The sequence below is a fragment of the Carassius gibelio genome, chromosome A8, assembly GCF_023724105.1.
Source record: "Carassius gibelio isolate Cgi1373 ecotype wild population from Czech Republic chromosome A8, carGib1.2-hapl.c, whole genome shotgun sequence".
Classification (NCBI taxonomy): domain Eukaryota; kingdom Metazoa; phylum Chordata; class Actinopteri; order Cypriniformes; family Cyprinidae; genus Carassius; species Carassius gibelio.
Genome location: NC_068378.1, coordinates 25,558,395 through 25,580,636, shown reverse-complemented (window position 1 = coordinate 25,580,636; position 22,242 = coordinate 25,558,395). Strand labels below are relative to the sequence as shown.

The 22,242-nt window shown below is 36.3% G+C and overlaps 1 protein-coding gene and 1 long non-coding RNA gene across 2 annotated transcripts; one reads left to right on the top strand and one right to left on the bottom strand.

Annotated features, from left to right (window-relative positions):
• The first annotated feature begins 6,425 nt into the window (after positions 1-6,425).
• LOC128019019 (protein phosphatase PTC7 homolog) lies at positions 6,426-15,367 on the top strand. Its single transcript, XM_052604958.1, has 6 exons — positions 6,426-6,965; positions 9,207-9,386; positions 11,308-11,506; positions 12,881-13,004; positions 13,096-13,225; positions 14,096-15,367. The coding sequence occupies exons 1-6, from the start codon at positions 6,764-6,766 to the stop codon at positions 14,152-14,154; spliced, it is 894 nt and encodes a 297-aa protein (XP_052460918.1). The 5' UTR covers positions 6,426-6,763; the 3' UTR covers positions 14,155-15,367.
• Positions 15,368-16,726: 1,359 nt separating this feature from the next.
• On the bottom strand, positions 16,727-21,773 carry LOC128018076 (uncharacterized). The gene is made up of 4 exons (XR_008184720.1): positions 21,623-21,773; positions 21,240-21,346; positions 17,807-18,032; positions 16,727-17,432 (listed from the first exon to the last, which is right to left on the bottom strand). It is a non-coding gene; the product is annotated as an uncharacterized LOC128018076 (long non-coding RNA).
• Positions 21,774-22,242: the final 469 nt, after the last annotated feature.

Below are 22,242 nucleotides of genomic sequence, written 5' to 3'. Positions count from 1 at the left end.
CAGCATCTGTGGTCAAAGAGTTCTCGTGTGTTCTGATTGGTGGATGATGATGATGAGTGGATAAAGACTAGAGCAATCAAATTGTGAGAGAGTGATCTGCTCACCTGTTTATCTTCGTGGATGTTTCAACGTGGAAAGCAGTTCGGAATGGAAATATTCATATTTTATTTGTTAACAACATACTTTTCGTACCTTAAAATCAGTAAATGTTATGAAATTAGAGAACTAAGCCAATAGTCACGGCCACATTAACGCGGATTGACCACTAGCCATCTGATTGCCAAAACCTTACCACGCCCCCCACAAATTAGCCCTGTTATTTACTGGCGCGTTGCCGCATATTCCATGCATTATCATGTAATCATTATCATTACTATTAAAGTGACTGTTCGCAAATACCCGCCTCGTTTAGTTACTTTGTGCAAAGCCAGGCCACTCTCACGAGTCACGCAAATCATGTTCTCACGCAGTGAAAAATACATTGTGGGGCAAAGACTATGTTATACTGAGTGATTACGCGCCGACATACAAGAGAGAGTTCAGAGCAGCCTACTGGGATGCCAACCGTTCCGTATAGAGCATCACAGTCCTTCCCACAGGCCGAGAGAGCTTTGGTGCCAGAAGTAAATTTCCCATTCATTTCTCCCATTGACTTTCGGAAAAATCTGTATCTAAAGAGTTTTAGAGCATGTCTAAGGATAACCAGCAACGGCTTAACTCATGAGCATATAACATATCATTTTGAGTGAAAAAATTAAGAGAAAATCCAAAAAAAGTCAAAGGTATAAGACTGTGTACATGAGCGAAGGAACTACTCATCCCATAAACCACCGCGCCTCACTGAAGTCGACTGAAGCCACAACCGTAAACCAGCCTTTTGAGCTTCTTCCTAATCTGACGATGACCATGCAAACATTTTCATCCAGTGAATTTTATTTTATATAGTGAATGTGCAGTAATCGCATTTCTTTCAGTATTTATCGTGTAAATAAATAGTGTTTTATTTTGAGTTTTATATTTATTGTGTATTGATTTTTATATTTATCATTGTGTATTTTATATATTGTGTGCATGTGTGAAGCGGTTAACGATAACGTCAGCAACATGGTGCAGTGCTTTCTACTCGACTGCAATCACCGCTCAGTCGTCAGTCGTTGCCATTACACAAATGTTCAGTAAATGCACAAAAAGCTATGACTAGACTAAATATCGTTTTGACAGTGGCATTATAAAATGCTTGATATGACTCATACCATATGAAGGCTACAGTAGCTTAGCTAAAGTGGACGATAATGCTAACTAACGTTACCAACCTCCCTGCAAAACTCACCAAAACTTTGTAGGTCTTGTCCCTCATGCTGGCCCTTACAAAACCCACAAGCTGACCCTCGGACACGCTACACTCAACTAATGCTATATGACCTGATCTGAAGTGGTTTTCACCCCTTTGAACACTTTTGTTTTCCTCCTTGAAAAAAGCCATCATGGCAGCCAAGGAGATCATGATTGCACTGATACGTCTACCCTGCAAAAACAACACAGCTTTTAATTTTATAAAAATTTTTTGTTAATGATCTTCGGTCTTCACGGACCTTTGCGGGTTTAACCAGACGGTTACACAAGTTCCACTAATCAGATGCATCACTGTGGGATTGTGGGATTGTTCAGGATTATGGGTAATGAAGTACTTATCCAAGACATCGCAAATGAAAGGCATTTATCTCAAAACAAGGTCAGTGCCCCATGAACCTTTGGCGTTTATATGAGCATATACTATCGCTTAGTACAGCCATAGCTGGTTTTAAGTCTATCATTTATGGTTAAGTTTTTATGGCTTATACCCCAACTTTCAATGCAGAAATTGTATTGAATTTTTACTTCCGGCACCGGCTGTGGGCAGGACTGTGATGCTCTATAATACGGAATCGTCCTGTATTTCACACATAAAAGTCTTGTTCCATATTGAACTAATACTGAGCGCACTTTGTTCAGTATTTTTGAGAATCAGTTCAGCGCGAATCATTTGAGTCAGTTTGGGAGTTCGGAACGGGATAGCGAATCATTTCAATCAGTTTGGCAGTTTGGAGCGGGTTCGCGAATCATTTGAGTCAGTTCGGGAGTTCAAAGCAGGTTCGCGAATCATTTGAGTCAGTTTGAGGATCACGAATCATTTGAATCAGTTCGGGATTTCGTAGCGGGTTGGCGAATCATTTGAATCAGTTTGGGGTTTTGCTAATCATAACTGTATATGGATAGGCATTTTTAACTGATTTTGTAGCTAGTTCTAATTACGTTTTCCAGCGTGTTTAGGTGTTATATGTGAACTAGTATTTTTTGTTTTTAATGATTTGCCTTTTAACAGTATCAAGTATATTAAAAAACTAAACAAATCGTGCCTAATAAGTGCATGTAAAGTTAAATGATGAAGTCATACTAGTGCCCGTGTGCATTTTGATTGCTTCTTTCACTGCATTATTCAGTGTATTTAAATGCATTTATGAATGCATGTGAATGATCACAAAATTCAAGATATGAATTAATTAATAATAGCCAGAGGTGGGTAGTAATGAGTTACATTTACTTTGTTACATTTACTTGAGTAAATTCTTTGGTAACTTATACTTTTTGGAGTAGATGGATACTTTTACTCTTACTTGAGTACTTTTTTTGGGGAAAATCCGTACTTTTACTTCATTACTGTGGGCCACGCTCTCTCGTTACTTTATCTTAATGCAATAAATGTTATAAATGCTTCAGTTTGATCCAAACGCGCCGTCTACTTTTCTCTGAGAAATGAGTGATGCCCATTCGCGAATGATTCATTCTTTTGAGTCAATTCTGTTCAAAGAATTGTTCAAACCATTTGGCTAACCAGTGAATTGGTTCATGAATCAGTTTGAATGATTCGTTCAGTATTCTGCCGCGTGCGCTGAGCGTTTGAAACTCAGTTGTAACGTTTAAGAACAGAAAGAGCGTTGAAGACATGGCTGGATCTGCACTGAATTGAAAGCAAATCTGCAAAGGCTATTATTTGCTTGCTGTATTGGATGAACTCCAAGTGCGCTGTCTACGGTTCAACAGGTATAACTTGGGCTACATTCGATTACAGTACACAATACCACTATGACATTAGTTTGCTGTACCTACGTGTAACTTAACAGAGGGGAACCAAGTTGAATGCAGCTTCCAAAAGACAAAAAATAGCCGATTAATATTTTCTATATTTGGTACAATCACAATGGCGTGAGAACTCAGCAAGTCATATCATTAGCTAAATTCAGATCGGGGGAAGTCGTGGCCTAATGGTTAGAGGGTTGGACTCCCAATTGAAGGGTTGTGGGTTCTAGTCTCGGGCCGGACGGAATTGTGGGTGGGGGTAGTGCATGTACAGTTCTCTCTCCACCTTCAATACCACGACTTAGGTGCCCTTGAGCATGGCATCGAACCCCCAACTGCTCCTCGGGCGCCGCAGCATAAATGGCTGCCCACTGCTCCGGGTGTGTGCTCACAGTGTGTGTGTGTGTGTGTGTGTGTGTGTGTTCACTGCTCTGTGTGTGTGCATTTCGGATGGGTTAAATGCAGAGCACAAATTCTGAGTATGGGTCACCATACTTGGCTGAATGTCACTTCACTTCACTTCACTTCACTTCATCTGCGCTCGCTCGCTGGCGGTGAGCCAGAGACAGACGCGTTTTTAGAGCAGTGCGCATTATAACCAATCACACAAGATTCTGTTGAGCTTATTAAAGCATTGGCCAATCAGAGGTGTTCCGATGAGTCATCGCTGAAATGCTCACTGACGGAATACCTCTTTCTGGCGAATTCTCTCTTCAGAAACAACAAAGTGCAGATGAGTCTGTACGAATCTATAATTAAGATATTGATTTCACAGTGTTAACAGGTTCAGTGATTTTAATGGGAGTTTCTGAGAGTGATTGATAGACTGTCAGTGAAAATGATCTTTTATAATGTAAATGTTATTTGCTCTCTTTCTGAACAATGAAAGATTAGTAGTTTTTATATCACATTAACTTTCAATGTTAAATTCACATTTAATATAAAATAAGTTGTATTAAAAATATGTTATGGCATGACAACTATAGTACTTAAGTAAACAGACAGGTTTTTATAATAAATCCACTTATTAATCCACAACAGTTCACGGCCCTTTGATAGGTTTGCTAGGTTATAGGTCAACAAGTTTCTATACAGCAAGTACACAGTAGAATGACCTTGATTTCTGGTGTTTCTTTCCTAAATGTATATCAAAACACTGGCACAGAAACAAGCTTTACATTACTGAGTCATACGAAATAATATTAGACTGCTTTTGCATTAGGAAGCAACTAAATTTGCATGACCAGTGAAAATACCAGTGCTTGCAAGTGCAAGATAATGTGAAGGTTTTGGCAAATAGCTGATATATTCAGTCACTATAAATGTATATTTTGATTTACTATTTTTGGTGAACAAAGTACAGTATTTAAAAACTATACAAGACATTTAAGATCAATGCAAAAACACATTCAGGTAACATTTTTAACTGATCAGTTATAGAAACGCGAGCTAAACTGCGAGGCTTCCGAGTCATTAGTCGCTATTAAATAACTAGAAGAATAAAGTACAATAAACAGTAAAACTATTTGCGCTACAAATAGTTTCTATGATTGTGGTAAAAATTTAAAATAAAATTATAAAGAGAATACCAGGTTGCTATTCAAGATAAGTTAATAATATTCGAATGAAGCTAATGAAACCTGTTTGTCTAAACTGTACTTCGCAAGAATGACCATTAGATGGCGACAAAGTCTTACACAATTCATAACGGGTTTCATAACACAATAACTGCATTTGAAATTGATAGAGTATTACAAACTACCAAACTTAATAGAGTTCAGGTTTCCTACAACATTTCCAACAGAACCAGATTATCACTCAGTACAGCTTTAATTCCTTCAAGAATTAAATGCAAGTGAATAATTAAAAAATCAACACATCAAAGCCAGTACTGATCTAGTTTATGCATTTATACAGTCTGTGGTTCAGCCAAGTTCAACTAACACATGCTGAGAACTTCAAACACTGGCCTTTAACCAGAGGTTTGTAAGTCCATGTTCTTGGCCTGTGTCCCGATGTGACTGAAACCACAAACAGTTTCAGTGTAAAGCTCTGGCCACATGCATTACACCTCCAAACTGACCATAACTCTTCAAATGTCCAATCCTGAATCACAAATATATATATATATATATATATATATATATATATATATATATATATATATATATATATATATATGATGGTTTATAACCAGAATCTGAATATTTCAAATTGAATATCTTTGTATTTTACCAAGGAAGGAGCTGCGATGTCAAGACAAGCACCTCAACAAACAGAACTAGACGTGGGCCAAACTATTTTTATCAAAAATACACCCACTTATTAATATTCAAGAGACAAAATATTTCATATCATATCTTTAACTCTTATGTACACTGACATGTGCAGGTCCAAGGATAGGTGAGTATTTTTACTCAGTGGTTAAATCCTTTCATTTTAATTAGTAAATCAAAATTGTATGCAAAAGTTTTCTCATTTAATTTATTAAAGTGTTACCAGGTTCAATATGTACATCTTATTTTATAAATTAACTCAACGGCCTGTGTCTGTCAACAAGTCTCTTTCATTGGTCTCCATGAACCCCTTTTTTGTGTGTGTGCATATACTCCATTAAAGTTTTTTTTATTAACATTATTATTTGTTAATTTAACATACATAAAGGTAAATACACACGTTCACAGCACAAAACAGATTACAACAATAAGCCCCCCCCCCAAAAAAAAAACATTAAGCCAGGGGTAATATATATATATTTTTTAAATAAATTAAGCTCAATAAGAAATAAAGTATAATATACTTTATAAAAAATATACTTGCACAACATATAGGATTTTACGAATTGCTGGAAGAAGATATATCCAAATAACATTTGAAGGAATTACCAAAATAATAAAAAGAGTTTAACAGACAAACATTTGCATTTATGTAAAACATTTAAAAAAAAAATAATAATAATTTAAAGCTAGAAGGCTAGCTCTTTAAAGGAGATCCATCTCAAGAAAGTGTTTTTATTTTTTATTAATAAGATTGACGGTAAAATCGGTGTTAGCAACTTGGAAGATATCTTGTTAATCTTATAAATGTTTAGATATTTCTTAGGTAAGGACCACACTTTTCTATGAGGGAATATATTTAAAAGAATGAATCCAATAAGATATTACAAGAGATACAGTAATTATATCTTTCTGAAAGAGTTGCCAGTTTTTTCTATTCTTGAGAGAGGGACTGGACAAAAAGTTCCTATCGTTTCACAGGGTTGTGTCCTTCTCCATTAAAGGTACACGGGTTGCGTAACGACGTGTGACGTCAAAGCAGTCACAAGACTTCAGTCGCGTCGCGGCCTTCGGCAGCAGTTCACGGACAGACACGAGCGCGCGCAGCGATGGGACTCAGCGCGAGAAGAAAGAGTTCTGCAAAACCCGGATCGACTTGGCTGTTCTGAATCCCATCGGATCGATCGCTATGGAGATCTGAATGTGACCGATCCTTAACAACAGCGAGAATTTGTAGGTTGGTGCTGGTGTAACGTCGTTGTTTGACCTCGTGGATGCGGTGCCTGTGACATCTCCAGACTTCATCTCGAGCCGTGGATCTGCTGCTAGTCCTCTAACTAACCCACCCACCCCTGCAGAGTCCGGGGGTGATGCTGTCCGTTCTCTCGTACGGTAGACTGGTGGCCCGAGCGGTCATCGGCGGACTCTCTCAAACCGACAGCCGCGATTACAGCCTGGTGTCCGCCAGCTTCGGCTTCGGGAAGGATTTTCGGAAGGGTATCTTGAAGAAAGGGATGTGTTATGGAGACGACGCGTGCTTTATAGCCCGACACAGGTCTGCTGATGTGTTAGGTATGTAATCATTCAATCGATTAAATGCCCTTTGTTTTACATGCAAAGACATTTGTTTGGGAGAGCTGGTTTAGTCAAGTAACCTATCTTCGTGGTTGAATCGCTTCTGACGTCACAAACTGGAGCATATCGGTGGTCTGTGAGCCAACAAAAGCCTTTACAGCCATCATTCTGTATATATTAGTAATTGGCAAAACCCTGTTTAATCTTACCTGGACGTTAATTTAGAATGCATTTAATTAAAACACCAAAAATACATACATTTACATAAAACATTACATAATAACAAAAGCTTCGGTTTTATAACTGCTATATATTTATCATATTCTATAAATAATGAAGCACATGAATATAAAAATCACTCTTGTAACATTTTGTTACACTGACATCAAACGGGCCGTTATGAACGTTCTGTGTGGAATTTTAATCCGACGTTGCTCGCAACAAAGTAACATTTCGTATTGTGACGTCAGTAGCGTTCCAGTAGAACGATGCGTCCCATAAGCCTACTGAAGGAAAGAAAAAGAATTATTATTATATTATATATATATATATATAATAATAATTATTATTATTAAAATGACCTCTTTTTTATTTTTTGTAATATTTATTGCTTGTTGTCTTGAAAGTGATTGTACATATACTCCTGCAAATGCAACACAAATGATTCCAGAATCGCTACTGCTGTCAACAAACACTAACAGAGTATAAGATGAGTGGGAGTCTGTCTAATGTTTAGTACTCCACGTGACTGGAGGGTATGAACTGTTTTAGTTACTAATTAAAAAGAGCACAAGTGCTTTCCGAACTGTCTGTGTTATGAGCACAAAGTGAGATGAGATATTTTAAAATTATCATGTGTTAGGCTTCACAAACTCATTTTGACAGCTTAAAGTGGCTTGTATTTTAAATTCAAATGTAAACATGGATAATAGTGGAAGTAGTTCCTTTGACAATGCTGCAAGAATTTACAGTGATACATTTATACTATTCCATACCTTAAATCAATCAAACTTTTATTACAGACTCAAGATCCAAATTTAGAAGAAAAAAAATTGTCCAAACTTATAGACCTGTTAACATTTAAAAAAAAAAATTAATAACCTGAGAATTTGAACTTTTTTTGGGTTATGGAGAGTGCACATGAGTTTTTATGTAACACAAAACCCACTATTTAGTTGCAAGGAAGTCCATCTGAAAGATTTGTGGGTGCAAAACAAAAGATGTACACTGAAGACCACAGACCAGGGTTTGAGTCTTCTTTTGTCTTGAGTAATTACAGTGCCTTACAATGCAGATCTTCAAAGAAAGCAGATCGTTAAGTTCATGCTTCATTTGAGAATGGTTAGTTATATTTTTAGAAATCTTTTTTTAGTAGTCTTCAAAGTTGAATAGTCCTTGTACCTATTTTGTCATTTAACCCACTCATAACAAGTATGCCTACAAATTCAAATGGAAACATGTTAGCAGGTCTCTTAACAGGTCTGCCAAGGCACAAAGCCCTTTTCACACTGTGATTCTGGAAAATAGACGGGTAATGTGTCCTGGCAATTGTTCCAGGAAAAGGGAACAATTTTGTAAAGTCATACGTAAAAAAAGACAAATTAACCCAGGATATAAACCCTCTTCTACAGCTCAAACACACGAGCAAGGGTCTGTCATGGTCTCTTGTCTTTAAGATGACAGTAAGAAACAAGAACAGAGCTGTAATCTAGCTGTGGAAATGCCATTATTGTTTTTAGAGGTGAGATGACGAGAGGATGCAGGGCGATGTGAGGGGACTTGCCTTGTATGGTCACAAACACGGGTTCCTGCTCATTGTCTGTCAGAAGGGAAGCTGGGAGCGCTTTGTAGGGAAAATTCCCAGTTTGGTAGAACGATTTGGATATGCACATGACGTCTGTGGGGGGTGTAGGCTGTAAATGTTTGCTTTCTCAATATTACAGACCATCGTCAAACAATCAGTACTTTAGTGGTTGATTATTGTGAATCTTTCAATAGCTGAATGCGTGTATTATGCCTATAAAAACACAATCGCATGATGGCAAATGAGCACAAAATTGCTATTTCAATTACACTGGAATTAAATTAAGTTTTAAGAACATTGCAACTCAAAATGTACTCCGTAAATGACATTTGATTACTTTAATGAATCTTTCCTGAATACATTAATTTCTCTTTCTATGAACAGACTTAGACTAAACTCTTAGCTTTCTAATCGTGTTTTTCGGTCACCTGTAGGAGTTGCTGATGGAGTAGGTGGCTGGCGTGACTACGGGGTCGATCCCTCTCAGTTCTCTGGGACGCTCATGAGGACGTGTGAACGGCTGGTCAAAGAAGGACGATTTGTGCCAAGCAGCCCAGTGGGAATCCTCACCACCAGCTATTATGAGCTACTTCAGAACAAAGTACCACTCTTAGGTGAGCACATTCGATTATGGATTATGTAGTGAATTCATTTCAAAGCTAGAATATGTAAGTCTGCAGTGTGTGTTTATTTTCAAATTTAAATGCAGCACAGAAAAAAAGCATTAGCGTTTTAGATTTCTCTCTCAAATGTATTTTCTGTTTTCTAATGAAAACTGTTGTGAGATTAGATCGTAATGTGTTTGAGGCTGCTGGGATTGCAGCATTATCCTCTGGCTTCAATTAAGGTGCGGTCGCACAATTTGGTGTTCCTTAAACTTCTATTAAAATGCTTGCGTAAACAGGAGGGTATGCGTCATGCTTTCACTTCGAAACAAAGTTCTATTGTTTATCAATACAAGTTCAACCAATTCTGCATGCTTAAAATCCCTCTCTCTTTAATAATTACATTTGCAGCACGTCCAGTCCAAGTATTCACAGACTGTGATACAATAACTTTAGCATCTGACATCAAACATTCCCACTTAAGGTGTCCGCGTGCAATCTCTGTGACCGTACACATGTAAACATATACACCATAAAACTGAGGAATGGGTGTTATGTTTTGGGAAAGTCAAGAGTAAAGTTTTATTTTTCCTGTCATAGGAGGGAAATGTTTTGAGGGAAGGGCCTTGGCTCATTTTTTTATTTTCAGGATGAGATCAAAGTCGTAAGTAAAATATAATGGACAGAAATGAGTCATTGTACAGTGTGCTGCTCTCAGAAACACGCTGTGGGCTGCATGAGTCACAGACAGAGTGTACTGGTCACAAGATTGGATTTTGGCAAATCTGCACACATTCAAAGCTAAAAGGCAGTTTTTGTGGTATGGTCTGTTTAAAGTAATATTCCAGGTTTGATACAAAACTTTGGATCTAAAACTAAAGGTTCTTGATTGGCATCAGAGGTTCAATGCAGAACCTTAAACATCCATAGAACCTTTACATTCCATTTATAGTGGAAAAAGTTTTTTTAGATTATTAAAAAGAAAAATGGTTACTAAAAGGTTATTTGGGGAACCCAAAATGGCATTGCTGTGGAAACCCCATCTGGAACCTTTAAGAGTAAACTTAGAGCTGAAATGTAGTATTTGTCTGTGTTTAAGCCTTACGTTGTGTTACAGTCGTTTAGAGAAGACATTCTTTTTCCTGAAAAATGTTAATGTTATCACATTGAACTACAGTTTCATAATTTTGTTCATACTGTGTATAACATCTTAGTGAATTTATATTTATTTTTTCCAACTTTTTACACTTCTGCTGTTCTTGCTAAAAAATGGAGAGCTTTTCAAAAAGTGCTTGTAAATCTCTCATTATGCTATATTATCACCAAATCTTGGATTGAATCTTTTTGTGAGCTTGTTTTCTTCCAGTTTGCACAGATTAGGTATTTCTTTTTGGAACTATTTGTCATAATCCACACTGATCAAACTAATTGCACTGCCAGAGTTATCTGCCAGAGTTATCTACAAATAACGCTTTTTTTGCACTTAAAAAAAGAGTTGCATAAGCTCAGATCTACGGAGCCCCGCACATGACATGCAGGAAAAAAAATAGTAGGCTAAATCGTGCGCACGATTTAGCAAATCGGGGGAACGCATTAGTAAACCGAGGAAACGTAATAGTAATCATGTGCACATTTTCGAACACTGAGGGAATGAATTAGTAAATCGTGCACACAATTAATTTTTTTCTGCTCTGTACAGATCAGTGAGGACTATGACGTACAAGTTCCACAAAGCCTGTTCTAACCAAATTAGGAAAATGATTTTCAGCACAGCACAATAAAATACTTGCAAAGACAACTGAAAGCAAGCAATTCGTGGGTTAATTTCCCTTTAAAAAAAGTGAACACTGTGGCTCTACAGGGTATTTTAGAAAGAAATGAGCATTATATTTTATAGTACCCATGATGTGACAGTCTTTCTTGTCTTCAGGAAGCAGTACAGCGTGTATCGTGGTATTAGACCGGCAGAGTCACCAGCTACACACGGCAAACCTGGGCGACTCTGGCTTTCTGGTGGTTCGAGGTGGAGAGGTGGTCCACAGGTCTGATGAACAGCAGCACTACTTCAACACCCCTTTCCAGCTCTCTATCGCCCCTCCTGAGGCAGAGGGCTCCATCCTCAGTGACAGGTGAGACTGTTTGCTTTTATATGAATTTCTCCCCTCACTTTCTCATTATGTGACAGCATCGTGTCCCCAAGCTAGACGCGAGCGAGACGTAATCCGCTGGCTGTCAGTACGAGAGCATGATTAGTTTCTCACTCTGGTTGTTAACTCGATTGGATTATCAGTCCATTAGTCTCTCGTGTGTTACGATCAGGATATGTAATGATCTCTCTGCTCTTATTTCAGATCAGAATGGCTTAAACTGTCAGAAGAAAAAAATTATAATTCTGCACTAAATTAATCCACCCGAAAAATTGATAGAATCTTAAGTTGCAACTAATTGGCTTAATCACATTTAGCCAATAACTACCTCAATATTATTTAAAACGTTAATTTTCTAGTGTTCTTTTATTTAATTGATCATTAATAGTATTTTAAAATCACAATTTAGGGGTTGTATCACGCTTTTGATTTGATTGCAATTGTTGACTGATTGCAATTTCCACGATTGCAAAGATTTTGTGACTAAATCCAGCCTGTGGTTAACACATTTTCTTCATCTTAACATCAACTGATCCTGTAATTTGTAATTTGTAATCCAAGCATCCCGTCTGATCAGTGTCTGGTAAACAGAACCCTAAATAAGGAAAATACAGTGACTTTATCACACTTAAGTGGACTTGTTAGGCTCTTTCTGCTCTGAGCTACATCCGGTCATGTTTAATCTTGCCAATGGAGCTAATGGAGACAACCTTAGCGAGACCTCTGTAAATCCTGACGTTAGCGGATTTCTCTTTGACAGACACATGAGCTAGTTGGAAGAAGTACTCTGAGGCCCGGTATTCTTCAGTTTGTGGGTCAATCTTAAACCGTTCCAATTTAGAACTGTTTCCACTTCTTAATTTCTCCGAGTTTGTATTCAAAGTAAGTATCAAGTTTAAACCGCGTGACCTGGGACTAGCCGGCCGGTCTGGCACAGACGGAGGGAAAGTCAGCCAGTGTATTCGTAGAGTCAGTGTACATAGCGTCTGCCACAGACTTCCTGGAACAGGAACATGACACTTCACAGCTGATCTGTACGTTTCCGCGTGCTTTATACTGTAATGAGGATCAAGCTATAAGCTTCTTAGACTGAAACTGCTTTTATTGCTCCCAACTTGTGCTCCTAAATATGGTCATCAAACAATACTACCTGATAACTTTTAAGAGCTCTAAACACATTTCAACTTTAAAATGTGCAGTTATGTAGCTGGTTCGATGGATCGTTGTGTACCTGAGATCGAGAGAGTCAGATGTTTTGTTTTCAAATACGTTAAACTGAAATATAACTTTACATAACTAAACTATCGAAAGTTGACTTGCATTTAGGTAACAACTTTGTTCTCTCGTTTCCCACAGCCCTGAGGCTGCCGATAGCTCTTCCTTCGATGTCCAGTTGGGTGACATCATACTCACAGCTACAGACGGGCTCTTTGACAACATGCCAGACTACATGATTTTACAAGAACTCAAAAAGCTCAAGGTAGCAGGACATCTGTTTGTAACCAGGCTTCCTTCTGTCCACTTTTGTGTCCTCCAGCGTCACTGATACGAATTGTGTCCTCTGCTTTCAGAATACCAACTATGAAAGCATCCAGCAAACAGCCAAGAGTATTGCAGAACAGGCCCATGTTCTAGCATACGACCCCAATTACATGTCTCCATTTGCACAGTTTGCCTGCGATAATGGCTTGAATGTCAGAGGTGAGAGATAAACTTTTGAACAAACATCAACTACTGCTTTACTTTTTCTTTACAGTTTTCTGGGAGATAATGGTCTTGCTTATAGTCATCTTTGGCACTAAAAGTGTACGCATTTGCATTGACAGCAGAATGATTGCAATTCTTTGCTAAATCATGCAGTGCATTTACATTTGACATGCATTTATATTGCATTGAAAGTATGCAATTTTGTTTTAATCAATGCACTTGAAAATTTGATCACAATTCTGTTTCGGTTTTAAATCAGGGTTAACTATGAAACTAAAACCATTAAAATATTGTTAATTTAAATAAAATAACCATTAACTGAGATCAAATAAATAAATAAATAAATAAAACATTTAAATCATAATTTTGCTAGTTGCCAAAGCAACAGCTCTCATTTTCAAAAATAAATAAAACTAATTCAAAATATATTAAGAAAAACTATAACAGTGTCTCTATGATACTGAAACGACACTGGTTCAGTACATTTTTTTTTGGTGTGATTCATAATTATTTTCAAAATTATAATTAAGACAAATGTTTTAAAAAAGACAATTGTCTAGAAAGACAATTTCTAGAAAATGCAAAAAAAAAAAAAAAAAGAAATGCATACTTTAAATGCACTGTAAGTGTCTTTGGTTTTTCCACTGGAAATAGGTCACAGATTATATTTTGCATGAGGATGGATGCATAGTTAATTGTGTAGCAATAGTCAAATAATTTTAATCCATAATCGGTGCATTCAGTTCATTATCTGACTGATGCATTTTTACACTCCTAACTGTCATGTATTCAATGGCATGGGATTGTAGATGTTGAGCATATCTGTAGTCTTGACAACATTCCCTCTTTTTTTTCTCCCCAAAGGAGGAAAACCAGATGACATCACTGTTCTGCTGTCAATTGTAGCTGAGTACACAGACTAACGCTCGCAAGGGCAGCAGAATGCTTCTCTTGTTGTCTTCCTCTCAGCGACTGGACTGGCGGCTGTTTCCTGCTGGCAGGATTGAGGGCTGTTTCAGCTTTCTGTTTCTGGCAGGGACATCTGTTCCTTGGGTTCTTCGGCCTTACTACTCCGTATTTCACATGATGTCATCTGCAGGCTCAAGACAAAGATCACCTTGAAACGGACTGCTAACTTCGAGTGGTGTTTGACAAGGGCTACAACAGGTGTTGAACACTTCTCCAGTACGTCTGTAAGAATCGCCAGTGTTCCTGTCGTCCAGTGATGAATGAGTAGTTAGTAGTGATGTGGCTTTGAGGCCAAAAATGGAGAAAGAATGAGCGAGTGAGGAATAACAATCTGATTAGGTCCCAAAAAAGAAAGTTTCCATATCAAGAAAAACATGGAGATGGAAGCGTCATCCAGTGGGAATGCCAGCTGAGATGAGATGTTATCAGGCACGAGTGACTACAACAGACTCTTCACTAGCTGATGAAGAGTTTGTATTTTGGGAAGTAAGCTGAGGTGTAACTTTACAGTACTAGACCGATTATGAAGCGTAACAACGTCAAAAAACTGTCAAAGTTAATGATCAACCATAGAAATGCCTTTCCTTTGAGATATTAATTCATGAATACGCTTTTGCAGAACAAGTGAAATCAGAGTCAGACGGGTGTTTTGTTTCAAGCGATTCAAAGTACAGGACAAATGAGTTTGCTTGGGGAGACAGTAACCTTTTCCTTTCATATTTATTAATTTAAAACTGTATTACTCTGGATTTTTTTGACGTAATTACAGCAGTACAACAGACTGCAAGAGATTGTGGGATGTGTTGAGAGGACAAGCAGTCCCACTCAAACCACTTTTAAGAAGTGCACATGCATGTGGTGTGTGTGTGTGTGTATGTGAGATAAGAACGTTTACGATGTGTAGATATTTGGAAAACTGGCTGTATATTTATCGATGACATGTATGCATTTGGAAAGTGTAGGCTATTACACATCAGATGTATATGAGAGTATATTTGATAATTGTGTGGATACTGTTGAAGTATTTTTCTTTTTTTTTATGTAAAACTTAATTTTAAAATATCCCTCGAGGTGTTTATGCACAAAGCTAATGTTAGCATCTGTGAATGCTTTGAGTGGGTATGTCATGGATCACATGATCTAATAAAGTTATATTTTTATAACTTCTGTAGCTCACTGTTTTTCTTAGTAAATTAGTGTGTCTCTGTTTTAGAGTAAATATTAAAGTGTCTAAATTATGCTCTGATAATGTAACAGATGCTGTCAATAGTTGTATTAAAGTGAAATATTAAGCAATATTTAATCATCTTAAACATATCAATAGTCCCTATATTAAATATTGTGGTTTCTCTCCAATTTTACAAATACTTTGTCCTTTAAAAATAGCTTTTGCAGTTTACTTAAAGGTTCTGCTGTTTGACAAATTACTTTTTAAAAGCACAAATGCTACATGTAATCTCTCGACTAATATGAATCATAAAAAAGGGGCATGCACAATAATTACACAAAGAATAGTCCTAGATGAAGTATAGCATGTCACACTACAGGAGACGAGTGATGTCTTCCAACACAAACACCTTTGCTTGTTTCAGCTACCTAGCTATTCTAATCACACAATCCATGTGGATCCCGATTAATTAACTGGATTACAGCATCGGATGAATCTTCATGGCCACCTGCAAAAGCAGCCATTGCTCTAGTACTATAGTGAATCCAGGCCATCCAAGATGTAGATGAGTTTCTTCATGGGAACATGGGATTGCATCACTTGTTCATCAATGGATCCTCTGCAGTGAATGGGTGCCAAACAGCCAATAAAAACATCACAGTAATCCACAGAACTCCAGTCCATCAGTTAATGTCTTGTGATGTGAAAAGCATCATGAAATAATAAGAAAAAAAATCCATCATTTAGATGTATTTAACTTCAAACTGTCACGTCCTGCTAAAATGCAAGTCCTCTATCCATAATATTGCTTTTTCCAATGAAAAAGTCTTCTAGTATAACTCAAGAGAGAAATCCGCACCGATCAAGCAGCGTTTACATGTCTGTGGATTTTAATGTGAGAAAACAAATGGAAATGTTTGTGTTTTTCACTCATGGATGCATTATGAATGGCAACAAGTAACAGTTTAAAGTTAAAATGCCTTAAAGATGGATTTGTTTCTTATAAACATGCAGCTATTTGTGTCACAAGACTTTTTTTTTACAGAGGGACTGGAGTGCTGTGGATTATTATGATGTTTTTATCAGATGTTTGGACTCTCATTCTGACGGCACCCATTCACTGCAGAGGATACATTGGTGAGCAGGTGATGTAATGCTAAAGTCTCCAAATCTGTTCTGATAAAGAGACAAACTCATCTACATCTTGGATGGCCTGAGGGTGAGAACATTTTCAACAAATCATTTTTTGATGAACTATTCCTCTATGAAACTATTAAAGCAGACGTGTCTTAGTCATCTTTATAAGAACCATTGGTAGACTGATCTCCTGAAGAGAAATAAGTGACAAAATGACACACTTGAGATTTAAGGCATCCATTTCTTTGGATTTTTATATACATCATGTCTGTATACATTGTATAGTGTAACTGCAACAGTTTGTGGTTTTCCTACATTTTTATACTCAACTAAGGTGTAAGTTGTTACAAATGCCACGAGAGTCTGAAATACTGAGCACATTACCATCAAGTGTAAGTGGCTGGAGACTAAATTTGTCTGTCAGCAGTGAGCAGTCAACAAAACCAGTATATCATGTGACCTCGATATCGTGAGCATCAACTAATACAATAGCAACTGACTGAAGATTTTTTGAAGACATTAAGAGCTCAAATGATAAAAAGGCCTTTAAAAAGGGAGTGAAATTAAGTTATTCTGTTTTGCACAGCTGTCCAGCTCAACTCTGACACAATCTGAATCGTCAAGCTTCTAACTACATATGTTTTCAATCCAACAGTCATGCAACACACAAGGCTTTCTCTGGATAATGCAGCAAGGTAGCAGTCGTTTCTCAGGCAGTGATTCAAAGCTTCCTCGGTGGACACACAGAAAACCGAGTCCTTCAATCCTCAAGAATATCTGTTTTGAAGTTTTGATTTATCTTCTCCACCGTGACCGAACTCATCTGAACTGTGTGTTTAGGTTGAAATTCCTCAGCTCTGCAACAAAACGTGATTGTGCGCCACTTTACTATTGTCCTCGAGTTTTCCTTTTATCTCTCCAGAATTACTATTTAGTCCAAAAAAAAAAAAAAAACTAAATCATCAACATGATTAAAAATTTGCTGACAAACCTGTTGTTCACAATCTACCACATTTCTGACTGATAGTAAACATAAGAATTACTTTTATACTTTTAATAATATTTCAAGATTATATATATTCTTTTTTTTCCCAGACTTATTGTTTCATGTCAGGCTTTCAGGGTTAAAGGTCAGTTGAGTTGGAGTGGCTTGTGAAGGAACTTTTTTTGGTCATTACTTTTATACTTCCGTTTATGTAACTTCACAGTTTTGAAGATTTTGCCATAATTTTCTTCTGCATTAGAATTTGGGCTACTGACCTGATATGCAGTTTATGGTTTGTCTGATGGAAGACACTAACCTTAAAAGTGTCTGGAGTTACCGGTGTAGTAAAGTTTGATGTTTCAGGCAGGTTCTCTCCAGGTGCATGAAGCTGAATCATCTTCCTCATATGAAGGGCTGGATTAAAAACCTCACTGCTATGATTGGAAGCCACCTGTTCCCCATCAGCGACACAAACCATTGGCCCTTCACACATGGAGCTTTCTGCAGTGGAGGTCTTGGGGATGTTGACATGGCAGTCATCCCTAAAAAACACAAAATGTTAATTGTTGAAGCTATGATTGAATAATTTAATAATGCCCAGAGAATTCATAGTTTTGGGATCTTTATTATTTATTATTATTATTATTATTATTATGCAAGGACTTATTGAAATATAGAATGTTAACAAACATAATTGGGCTGGTACTGTTTAACATTGAAAATATTTCTTAGCCAAACAACAGACAAGCACCATAAAACAAGACAAAGAAAATAAGGAATAGGAAATAAACTTTGCTGGGTGGAATAAAAAAGGTTTTTCTGCAAGTTAAAATTACATAAATTCAAGGCATTCTTCTTCATTGATTTCAATGATAAGAAATAATGACATAATTCCTTGTGATTATGTAGACATTTGGTAAAGTTTTCAGCAATCTATTCTTACCTCACATAAGAATTTTTTCAAGGATACTAATCATTATATTATATAGTACTTTATCAAATAGTATTATTGTTTATACATAGTATTATTTGTCATTTTTTGAATTATATAATTCAAAACATGACAATTAGAATACTTTTTTTTTTTATAATTAGTTAATTGCAAATCCTCCTAAAGCATGAATTTTACTGGGGTTTTAGGTAAATTTAACTAAAGTTTGTTCATTTTTATTACCTTTAAAAAATTATTTGTATACTAAATCACTGATATGACTGAAGTCTTCATATTATGTGAGTGTACAACATCTAAAACATGCTGTTTATTTTTAATAGGTCCAAAACCTTTTTACTTTACAGTATGTGTGCCTGTAAGCAGAGAGTTCATTGCTATGGGTAGGGAAATGCATGCAGGCGTGTGAGGGACAGTAAAGGCAACAGAAAGACGTGACGGATGAATCACAGGGCGACAGTGGGGGAGGGTGTGTGAAGGGAAGATGAATGCATGCGTCTGAATATGTGAATTGCACCCCAGGAGGACGGGGCTATACTATGTTCAGATTTGGCCTTGTAACAAATCCATGGGACAAATGCTCCTCTGCACGCAACAGCAAAGAACAAAAACAACTGTTTCGACTTACCCAGGGTCTGTTTATCTACTCTCGATCTCATTTACTCAAAATGAACATTCTGTCTTCATTTACTCACCCTCATGTTGTTCCAAAATTGCATGAATGTCGTTCTCTTTGTCTGCATCCGTTCAAATATTTATGCTATTTTTTAGGTCATTGGTTCCTCTTTTTATGTTAATCTATCTATCTATCTATCTATCTATCTATCTATCTATCTATCTATATATAAATTGTATTGTTTTTATAATTATAACTTTACAATTTTACTCATTATAATAATTATAATAACAATCTACAATATTTTACACATTTTATGTATTTATCATTTAAAATAAAAAATATTATATAATTATTATTTAAAAAAGAAAAAAAATCAATTAATTAATCATCATTTTCAGCCAAACAGCAATCAACATAAGAGGCCTTGTTGCTGGATGATAGACTTTGTCTTTTCACTAAACTGGTGTGCTGACATCTATGCAAATAAACCCTTTGCCCTTTTAAAAAGATAGATGAAAACAAAATCAAGACCTGTTATTTATTTTAGCTTGCGCTAGCATGAATTATTGCATGTAGGCTGTTTAAACAGTCAGCGGTGACGTAAGTTGCACGCAACAGGTGACCCAAATGTTTGTTTCTGCTGTAGAATAACACACAGAAACACTGATACAAGGGCAAACAGCAAGAGGAGGGGGGCTAACTTCAGTGACATCACTGCCTGGACTGGCTAGCATGTCATAGTTCTGTGTTACCCATGAAAGACTGAAAAACTCAACGCCCTCTTGAGGCCTATGAAAGTGGCTTTATATCACAGTGGTTTTGCATTGCACCTATAATTTGACATTATAGTTAAGAGACTATATGAAACAATGTAACAGGATGGAATATTGTATATTAGCTCAAACATTAAAAGGGATAAGCTTCCACTTTTCAAAAACATTTCCCCCCAAAAAACGGAAATTAACCTCATTCATCTTTCTTCTGTGAAATACAACAGCTATCACATAAAGCTATCACATAACTTCAAAATATAATACATACATGTTTTTATGGAAAAAAGCAGCTAGGCTTTTATTAAAAACAAATTAACAAACTGTTTCACAGATGAAAGGAAGGCATGTGTACAACAACACAAAACATTAGTATATTATAACAAAATTTTCATTTATGGGTCAACTGTTCCTCTAAAAATGTCTGTCTATTGTGAAAATATACACATGATTTGTTTATTTTATATCATTAGGTTGATGAGCAAAGCGGCTGGATTTAAAAGATCATGAAGATAGCCCTGCACTATAATGAAGAATTAAGACCTGTCAAAACAGATTTATACCGTGTTTTATACACAGGGGACACACTGATCCGTACAGATGTATTTGACCCCGTTTAAGACTGCAGAAGAAGGTCAGTCATGTGTGACCAGACCACAGTGTGCTGTCCAGTGCTGTAACTCATTGTGACAGGCCGTCTGGTTCAAACCCAAGCATCTGTCCCACTGCATCAATGACTGACACGAATACACTGTGGCCTGCCAAGAAGTTACGACACTGACACACAACCAAAGCCTGGGGTCGGTACTATCGGTGTGATAATCCAGTGCCACAAGATCACCCTGGAAATCAGGGTCAAAGGCTGAGCAAGAGGATACAAAAATTAATTTGTGTTTATGTTTATGGTTTATCTTGGATGCATTACAGTTTAAAAATCTAAGTTTTTTTTTTTTGCATGTTTTGCATAATCCAATTGTTTCAACTGATGATTTTTTATTAATGCAATATTGCTGATTAATGCAAAATAAACTTATGTTTATGGTTTATCTTGGATGCATTACAGTTTAAAAATCTAAGTTTTTTTTTTCATGTTTTGCATAATCCAATTGTTCAACTAATGCATTTTTTTAAATTAATGCAATATTGCTGATTTATGCAGAATACAACCAAATGAATAAAATACCACACATGGGTGTGAATTAAAATAAACATTGCAGTCTGTTCAGTTCACATGCATAACACACTTTCTCTGGACTCACTTGGGTGAATATGATAGGCACGACTAGTGAACATCCCAAGACGGAAATAAAAATGGATATGGCACACATCAAATAAAGCATACTTGCATGGGGACACAAACAACTTCCCCACTTATGCTGTGTATTTAAAGCATGCGGTGCTGGACACTCACTCTCAGTTCTTTGAGGCAGAAGGTCACGGCTGAATTCTCTCCAACCTGAAAATAGTCAAACTCATCTGAGTGCAGCATCAGCTCAGTGTTCATGTCTTTGATGAAGTCTGATAACAAACAAACAAGTTCTAATTCATTAATTCAAGACCATAATGTTCAGTATACAGGAGCTCTGGTATACAGTAAGTCTGAAAATGTAGGTCACATGTAGAAAGTAAAAAATAAAAAAAAAAACATTATTATTATTATTATTATTATTACTACTATTTTAAAAATAATAAATTAGCATAATAGCAATATGCATTATTTAATGAAAAAAATAAATAGATAGATAGATAGATAGATAGACACAGACAGACAGACAGACAGATCTTAAAGGTTACTTTAAAAGAGGAAATGGGTGACCTCATCTTGTGAAACCGGGAAATGCACCACAATGTCACCAAGAAACAAAAACCGCTTTACGTTAGTAAAATGTAATATATATTTATTTTTTTGAGAGAATTTCACGACACTAATTAATATTTATGCAATAATTATGAAGAAAAACATTATCTTTGAAAATTATAATAAAAAAATCCCTAATATTTTATATAACTTTTCAATTATGCAGTATTTCATAATAAAATAGAGAAGATGCATTTAAAATGCATTTTTTTTTATGCATATTAGTGCAATCTGGTGGGAGTAAAAAAAAAAAAAAAACATCTGCAATTCCATGATTTAGCGACTAGATTAGAGTTCTATACAAAAGGCTTGTAAAACACATTTTTATATATATATATATTTTTTTTTTTTTTTTTTTTTTTTTTTTTTTTTTGCAATGTTGATTTGAAATCTCAGTTTTAGCATTCATTTTGTACCATTCCAATTAAATGGCGATTTTTAAAATTTCAAAACATAATTTTTTTTCTGGTATAAAATCACTGAACAACACCTGAGGGTTAAGAATGTTTAAATATGTGTGTTGGAAAGCAAGATAAAAACACTGAGGAACATTTAT

Bases quoted from the DNA above. Each gene is read 5' to 3' on its own strand.
- LOC128019019 (XM_052604958.1), top strand. From the start codon at position 6,764: ATGCTGTCCGTTCTCTCGTACGGTAGACTGGTGGCCCGAGCGGTCATC. The intron at 6,966-9,206 runs GTATGTAATCAT...GGTCACCTGTAG, and splicing joins CAGGTCTGCTGATGTGTTAG to GAGTTGCTGATGGAGTAGGT. The intron at 9,387-11,307 runs GTGAGCACATTC...TCTTGTCTTCAG, and splicing joins GAACAAAGTACCACTCTTAG to GAAGCAGTACAGCGTGTATC.